Below are 8,223 nucleotides of genomic sequence, written 5' to 3'. Positions count from 1 at the left end.
GGGGGGGCAGGCCCCGGGCCCCATTGTGTTAGTTTAGATCCCGGTTGGTTTTTATGCGTCCAGGTCCTTTCGGCTTGTCAGGGATTATGTGCAGAACAGGTCCTTGCCTTCTGTTTACGCCTTAAAGGCTACGGTTTTCATATTACCCGAAAAAGCAGGATGTTCTATAGACGGGTCGGATTCAGCTAACTCTGGCCGCCGGCATCGTAGCCACAATTTTGTGGCCACAAGTAGGGACGTCCTTTGGTGGCCGTGTGGGTTGTAGACAACTGTGTAGCTACAAACAGAGAAGTCGTGAGCATTTACGATGCCGAGCGGATTTATTTCTGCAGTAGGTTCAGATATAAGGGTGGTTCAAATCCGCAAAGTGGGGTATTTTGGTGGGGAAATATTCCAATTTTGGGGACAAAAAGGTATTATTTAAAAGATAATCTTTATTGACAATAGTGTTACACAAAATCGATCAGAGAATCTTAATTTTAGCCAAGGTCCAAATTGTTCTGATGATGAGAATTTAAACAAAAACGATTTGATAGCAAAGCAAAGTAATCAAAAGTTGTTACAAGTAAACTAAATTTTCACAGGATTTGAACACACAAAATTGGATTGTTGAAAAACTGAATTAAGGCTTCTAAATAATTCTTTGGAGCGTAAAACAAAAGAATATTTCAACGGAAAGTACAGTTTCTCAATGTGAGAAATTCCCTAATTAATTCATTTAGTTATGTGACACAAATAGTATCATATTCATATAGTGTTTAATGAGCTTAGTCTCTGAGAGCAAATATAAGATACAAATCTCCCTAGGCATAGAGAGAAATTATAAATTGGCTTGATTGATGAATATTTTAAGTTCATTTATACATATCACAATATTCTGTACCAAAGTCAATCACATAACAACTTCCAGTAATAATAAAACCTTGTCAAAACCCTTCTGTAGTATAGTAAGAAGCAGTGGAACAGATTGAAGAAGCACAACTAAATTCAAAGAGAAACAGCAATAATAAAAAGGCAATTCAAATTGAAATTTCATGTCAATAGTAAGATTTTGAACAGCTGATTAGGACGGTTAAATCCAGAAACTTTTTTATGTAATACCAGTAATATAAAAATACAATTCAACCGTAAAAATGCAAAATTCAAGATTTTCTTTGAATTCTCTGTTGAAGCGTTGACAATGGAGCAATCTCCTAAGTCTGACCATCAAAATCTTCCACATTAAATAAAAATAAAAACAAATGTGAGAGCTGGTTAAGGTACAGCAAAACCTGGACAGTAAGAATCACTTGAGACAGAGGTCCCAGTATGTTATATCCAGGTTTTCTCTATAAACAAAGTACTCTCCTCTGACTTGTGTCGTCTGAAAAGTTACTTAATAAGGATTCAAAGTAGCTGGTAACCACTGGTAACATTCATCAATCCATGAAAAACATACACTTTGTAAAATGGCACTGTCAGTACATTTGGCCTGAGAGGGCCTTAAAAGTTTCGTGAGACAAAAGAAAAAATCTGCTTTCATGCAAATTAGTGATATTTCTATTTGTTGCCTTTCTGTAGCCATGTAATTAAAAATTACATTTAGATTTTGTTTTGTTTGTACCTTTTATCATTAACTAACTACGGGAGAAGGGACTGTCATTTAACTACCAAAAACATGTATGTTTGACACAAAATGGTCATCAGTGGATCAGTCAGAGGGCATTGCTGCATTCCTGTTCTCATGCTATAAGGCTGATCCTTATCCCTAACTTACATAGGTTGCTTATTTGTAATTTATACACTTTAATGGACCCATCAACTCTAACTCTCTATCACTAGACATAAAAATTGGTAACATGAGAAACAGAGTTGAGTCAAGGTGACCATCTGTAATAAAATTTCTCCTAAACAAGACATGGAACAGTGGTGAACAATCAATCTCCTGCAGCATTTTAAAAGTTTACATATTCATCAACAGTACTGTACACAAGAATGCATCACAGATAACCCCTGCATAGGGCTGACATCTACAACACACATCTAAAATTACTGGTTTCAAAAACTATAAACTTAAATCAAGCACTAATACAAAAAAGTCTGAAAAGATTCAAGAGCAGGTAAAGAGATAAAGAGTGGCAGTAAAATGAAAAGAAAAAGAAAAAAAAAATGTTTGGCTTTGAGACCTAAAGAAAAGAAGATTTTGAAAGTATTATCAGTATCATCCTCCTGGTTGCACAAGCAGCGGTCAGGGCTGAAGTAAATCTGTTTCCAGTAGGCAATGAAAAATCCTTCAGAAGAAGAACTGCTATTTATGTTTACCTAAAACTACACCAACAAAGATAACATACAAGTTTTGATGATTACCAGTTCAATGTAAGTCAGTATGTTTCAGTTCACACTAAAATCCTTCAGGATAATTTCAAATTATTAATGCTAAACTGAGCATTCAAAAATAATCAAGACAAAAATAACAGCTGCCCATTTCTATTTAAGAAAAGTACTACTGAACAGAACAACATACGGTAAGTCATCTAAAAGTTCTTACATATTTAACTGAATTGCTTACAATACGGTAAAATGAAAATTCATAATAGGTTCTAGTGTTTATCAAATCACCATTCTAGTGATGTGTCAACAAGATAATGCTGAAGGAAAAGTACCATAAACATTAACCTAAACTAAAATGTAGCTGATGTAGCGTGTAGATTTTGAAAGGGAATATTTCCATTTACTCTCAACTAATTCCAAAGCTTTGACCAAACAGATAAAGAACATTTAAGGAAAGAAATCAATAGAAGCACAAAGATAAAAAATCACTTGGGGAAAGTTAAGAAAATGGTTCAGCCAAAGCCAGAACAAAAAAGAGAATTAAATCTTTCAGTACTACCTAAAATCTCCCACTCCTACTCAAAATACATCACAGCCTATAACAATTTCAAACTAAGCCTTTGTGTTATCAATATGAGATGTCAAGCAATACTTGATATGGTTATACACTCAAAATTTGCAACTTATTTTTCCAAAACCTGAAGTGGAATGTTTTACAGTTCTATGGCCCAAAAAAATAATTAGAGTTGCAGGCTCAGCATTTCAATTCACCTTATTAAATTTAAATGGATGGACCAAGGTCATGGTCATAACCGTAGGAAGTTCCCTTGAGCATTACGGGATTGGTATAATATGTGCAGACAGTTGGTATTAAAAAATAAATAACCACATTACACTTACTTTTAAATACAGACTGAACTGTTTGAAATATATAACACATTGAAGTCTTGAGGAGAAAATGTGCAACAAAGTTGAAATGTAGTTTAAGATAAACCATTTAACCAAAACCAATGTTCATTGGGGAAGAAAAGTCAAACAAACTCCATTTAAAAAAGAAATAGTTACTTCATAGGTTGATAGATAAAAAATTCAACTGAAGCAACTTTGGAACTAGATAGTAAAAGTTGCAAATAATTCTTCAGATTGTATCTACAATTTTATCAACTTTTCCTCGGATAGTGACATTTACATCACATGTCAGCATAAAATTGATTTATCACCTTAAATGTATACAACAAATGAAACCACTCACACATTGTTCAGCACAACTGCACATACATACATACACGCAATATCTTATTTTCACTTTCATAAGCTCCAATTGTGGAAGACCTCAAACCGAAACTCTTGCATTCACACAGAAGGCACATAAGAACTACAGATGCTTTATAACTCGTATCACTTCTTTTTGAGACGACTGCAAATCCATTCCAGTCCTTGATAAAGGCTGCAACACATGAGAAGTTAAAGCATTTTAAGGTATCTTTTCAAAACATTAGATTGATATTGGAAACAGATGTAATCAATATTTCTTACCCTTCCCCTGTTAGTGCACAGCAAGATTGAATATGCCATTGCTGTTTCTTGATTGAAGTAAGATCAAGCTGTTTTGAGATTTCTGCTGCAGACATAGATCCTTTAAGATCTTGTTTGTTAGCAAAAATAAGTACAGCTGCCTTTGAAAGATCTTCATGACTGAGCATGCGATACAACTCTTCTCGTGTTACAGTTAAGCGTTCACGATCTGTTGAATCTATGACAACTATGACAAACTGGTAGAAAAAATATTTCATTAGAATGGTTTAGAAATTGTAACAATAAATTCTACATCAAGAACAAAGCATAGAAAAACACCTCGGTATTACTGTAGTAAGTACTCCATGCAGCCCTCAAACTTTGTTGGCCACCAAGATCCCACATCATAAAATGAATATTTTTCCACACTACTTCTTCCACGTTAGACCCAATGGTAGGGGATGTATGCACAACTTCATTCATCAAGAATTGATAGAGAATGGTTGTTTTTCCTGCATTGTCTAGACCAACAATGACAATTTTGTGTTCTACAGAAATAAATAAATTAGTGTGAAAAATATATAATGTGTTTGATGGAAAAAATTGATACCTAAGCTTTACCCTCATTCCCAAACAGGCTCCAGATTTTGGTGAAGAGGAGCCCCATGGCAGCATTCAGGATATATCACTACCACCTGTAATAATAATATGAAAGGATTGTGTTTCACACAAATTGATAGTTAAAATCAACTGTCAGGTTCCACACCATGATTCTAATAATTTACATTAAAACAGACTTGTCATGACACATACTTCAGTAAAATACCCTAGAAAATAGTGTATTATTGTGAGAGGTATATGTGGTCCATATGCCAAAAGAATCAGATGCACACAAACCAAATCTGTGGCTCTAACCTACTAGGTTAGGGTCGGATCAAAGTCGTTGACATAACTAAATTACTATACATCGAAAAGAGTAGATGAAAAAGAGACATTGAACTTCCAGCTTAAGATAACTTCAAAGCCATATGATTTGTTTGCGTGCCTAGACCTTGACAGATGGTGCTATATAGAGCAAGTAGGTCATTCTGTGGAATTAGATGAGACACTTGCAATACATAGAAGTCTAAAAGGGTGTTAAACAGATGAAAGTACTTACGAGAAATCCTATGTCTAAACACTAAGAATATAGACCACTATTTCATTCTCATGTCTTTCCCCAAATCTGCAGGGACAAAAATTCAGCAGGTACAGTACAAGCAAGACAATGAACCACTACACTTTCTCACTCACACACCTGCCTGCCTCACTACGCCATGTGACGTCAGGACGTGTTTTGGTCAGAGAAATAGCCACCTTCTAATTCACAATTTGGTGGCTCATGAGAAAGAGAAATGATTGATGCTTTTCCATCTATATTCAGACGACTGCTGACTGAAACTTTCAGATTTAAAAATTTCTCGCCATTTACGGATGAGAAGACTGATTTACCTCATAGATATACAAGGATGCTCAATGTTACGTTGGTAGCAGAGATGACTTAGGCGGGTTCGATTTGAATAAGATTTGAAGCAGAATAAAGGATAAAGCTAAGGATAAAGGCAGGGGGTAACGGATTGCGAAACGAAACAAATTTTTGTTTACTGCTGAAGCACTTTAAAATTTCTATGGCGTCATTTTCTTCAATAGATGTACTTTCTATAAGCTTCTCAAAAAAAGATTTCAAGAATCTGCAATAAGGTGTGTGAGCCCAGCCAAAAATGCATTGACGTTTATTAAAGTAAATGTTGAATCAACATATGATATGATCCAAATTTTGACGTACTATCAACGGAGATGTCGATTCAACGTTGAGTCAACTTTCAATTTCTGGCTGGGGGAGGCTACTGAACTTGTATTGGTTTAATAAAGGAAAATCGTTTGCAGAACATCTGGATAATATGAGTAAAAATAATAAAAAAATATTTTATTTTTCTATTGATTATAAAAGTATATCACAGGTTGAATTCTTTTTTGAGTTTGTCTACAATCATTTTTGCTATAGCAAGGGAAGATGTGGCTCCGGGAGATGGGGCATTGCGACAATGCAATATTCTTGGCCCTAACTGACTTTTGGCACTTGCTGGTGCTGAATCAAACACAAAATCATCGACCAGCTCGCCTCTTAAGTCCATTGCTTGAGCTCGCACACCAGATGGTCCCCTAGGATCACAAATTAAAAATATTTACAATTACACCTGTTTATTTTCTTTAAATGATTCCAATTACTGAATTATGAAATACCTAGAAATGTCAGATGCCTCAATGTTAGGGATGAAACGCCTAAGCTCTTTCAGTTGGAGCTGAATAAAGACTGAACGAAGCATTTCAGAGCATCCAAATGTAATATGTTTAGCAGCAGCATTTCTAAAGCCAGGGAACTTTAATGTTTCAATCAACTCTTTCATATTGATGTCACTCCACCTAAAAGAGAAAAAACATGTTATTTTCTTTGTGTTTTAAAACGGCGCTGTTTATTGAATACTGTTTCAGATAGCAACCTTGTGTAGCATCATACCTGTATCCTTCTCTTTGAAAAGCTAAGACTGCGTTTGGCCCCAACCAAATGCTCCCATCCATACGAGGAGTGAAATGAACACCAAGGAAAGGGAACCGTGGGTCTGGTACCTGCAAGGTATAATTTAAGATAAGAAAATGTAAATATCATAGAGCAAAACTGACACAAAATCACAAATATTGTATAACAATTTTTAGATTTAAAAATAAAGTGGAACTGATTTTAATATTTAGTGCAGTTCTTTTGGTTTTGCTTACCGGATATATGTTTCCTTTTACCATGTGCTGTTTTTCTTTGCTGAGCAATAAATATTCTCCCCTAAAAGGTACAATCTGTGGCACAGGGTTGCAGCCTGATAATTTTGCCAGTCTATCGGAATGCAATCCACCACAAGTTAAGACATACCTGGCATTAATACTCTGAAATCACAAGAACAGTAACTTAACTTAACAGAATAAAAACGTTTACAAACACTGCTTTTCATTGAATTAAATATAAGAATATTACTTTACTATTGTCAGAAACTCTGATAGGGTACAGCCCACCATGAGTGTCGACAGCTTCATTAAAATCTGTCACATGGAAGTTTAAAAATATTTCTCCTCCTCTTTTTTTAAAGTCTTTTCCATAGTATTCTGTCACAAGTCCCCAATCTACTATTCCTGTATGAGGAGAATGTAATGCTTTCCAGCCCTGTTAAATTAGGATGAGAGATATAAAAATAATTTTTCACAGAAATCCATCATTCTATCAAAATTTGCATGTAGGCTCACTTGGCAAAACGGTTCATACTCCCTAATTTCTTTAGAATCAATTAATCTCAGCTCAGGAACATTGTTTTGCTGTCCTCTATCATATAGGTCCAAAAGCCGAGCTTCTTCAGACCGATCTCTCGCAACAATCAGTTTTCCAACTTTCTTGTATGGAACATTGTGTTTATCACAGAAATCATAAGTTAAATGAAGTCCTTCGACACAAAGTTTTGCCTTAAGTGTCCCTGGCTTGTAATAAATTCCTGTAAGGCGTTAAAAAGTTGATAGAAAATGAATGTTACTTGTGCTATGGTGGTAACAGAAGACAAATGAGAATTATGAAAAGTACCTGCATGTATGACTCCACTATTATGTCCTGTTTGATGAGCAGCTAATTGATTCTCCTTTTCCACGATCGCTACCTTGAGGTTTGGATATCGGCACATCAGCTCTCTGGCTGAGGCAACACCAACAATTCCACCTCCAACCACAACCACATCAAAGCAATTATTTGAAGAATCAGTTGTCAATGTTCTGAAAATTAAGGTTAATGCAAGACTGATTGGCGAAAGCGAAAGCTGTGGTATGATTTTCATTTTCAGAGCAATTCTCACCGGAATGAATGTTTCAGTTTACCAAGCCTATTATGTTCAGTAATAAAACATAACCTGCTTGGGGTTCCGGCAAACCATGACAGTTTCTTAAAGGCCAACATCATTTTAGACAAAACCTAATATGCCACCTATCGGTATTACATAACATGGGTAGCCTATTTAATTCCAAGACAAACAAGCAGAAAGCAGCTCTGCAAGATCTTCTGCTTGGGGCGTGTCTATTTGCAGGAATTTCCTACAAATAGCACTGATGACCTTACTTGCAGAAATTCCTGCAAATAAGTATGTTGCGCTAAATGGAGAAATTATCAATAGTACAGTCAAATTGTGCAAAATAACCCCCTGACCTAGACAAAATTCCGAACAGTACCAAACTTTGGGGATCGTTTATAGCATGTCTAAGGAGTCTCCAGCCCAAATTCCCACAAAATCCCACCGTGCCGATTGGCTCAAATCGTGTTCAAAGTTCAAAATT

The 8,223-nt window shown here is 35.5% G+C and overlaps 2 protein-coding genes across 2 annotated transcripts; both read right to left on the bottom strand.

The window, feature by feature from the left end:
- Positions 1 to 414: 414 nt before the first annotated feature.
- On the bottom strand, positions 415 to 5,152 carry LOC127748811 (ADP-ribosylation factor-like protein 5B). The gene is made up of 5 exons (XM_052263779.1): positions 4,985 to 5,152; positions 4,447 to 4,520; positions 4,165 to 4,373; positions 3,847 to 4,082; positions 415 to 3,757 (listed from the first exon to the last, which is right to left on the bottom strand). Exons 2-5 carry the CDS (start codon positions 4,490 to 4,492, stop codon positions 3,709 to 3,711), a joined length of 540 nt encoding a protein of 179 aa, XP_052119739.1. The 5' UTR covers positions 4,493 to 4,520; positions 4,985 to 5,152; the 3' UTR covers positions 415 to 3,708.
- A 609-nt stretch (positions 5,153 to 5,761) lies between these two features.
- LOC113215791 (L-2-hydroxyglutarate dehydrogenase, mitochondrial) lies at positions 5,762 to 8,007 on the bottom strand. The gene is made up of 8 exons (XM_026435454.2): positions 7,749 to 8,007; positions 7,484 to 7,668; positions 7,156 to 7,397; positions 6,890 to 7,075; positions 6,640 to 6,801; positions 6,383 to 6,492; positions 6,109 to 6,288; positions 5,762 to 6,027 (listed from the first exon to the last, which is right to left on the bottom strand). Exons 1-8 carry the CDS (start codon positions 7,850 to 7,852, stop codon positions 5,820 to 5,822), a joined length of 1,377 nt encoding a protein of 458 aa, XP_026291239.1. The 5' UTR covers positions 7,853 to 8,007; the 3' UTR covers positions 5,762 to 5,819.
- Between the last annotated feature and the right edge of the window lie 216 nt (positions 8,008 to 8,223).

The sequence above is a fragment of the Frankliniella occidentalis genome, unplaced genomic scaffold, assembly GCF_000697945.3.
Source record: "Frankliniella occidentalis isolate FOCC.00 unplaced genomic scaffold, Focc_3.1 Scaffold14, whole genome shotgun sequence".
Taxonomy (NCBI): Eukaryota; Metazoa; Arthropoda; class Insecta; order Thysanoptera; family Thripidae; genus Frankliniella; species Frankliniella occidentalis.
This window is presented reverse-complemented; position numbering and strand designations above follow the sequence as displayed.

Coding starts and splice junctions, on each gene's coding strand:
- LOC113215791 (XM_026435454.2), bottom strand. CDS start 7,852: ATGATGTTGGCCTTTAAGAAACTGTCATGGTTTGCCGGAACCCCAAGC. Junction 6,493..6,639: donor TAAAAGGAAACATATATCCG/GTAAGCAAAACC, acceptor TATACCTTGCAG/GTACCAGACCCACGGTTCCC. Junction 6,289..6,382: donor TTTCAAAGAGAAGGATACAG/GTATGATGCTAC, acceptor TTTCTCTTTTAG/GTGGAGTGACATCAATATGA.
- LOC127748811 (XM_052263779.1), bottom strand. CDS start 4,492: ATGGGGCTCCTCTTCACCAAAATCTGGAGCCTGTTTGGGAATGAGG. Junction 4,374..4,446: donor GAGCCTGTTTGGGAATGAGG/GTAAAGCTTAGG, acceptor TTATTTCTGTAG/AACACAAAATTGTCATTGTT. Junction 4,083..4,164: donor CTTACTACAGTAATACCGAG/GTGTTTTTCTAT, acceptor TTTTTCTACCAG/TTTGTCATAGTTGTCATAGA.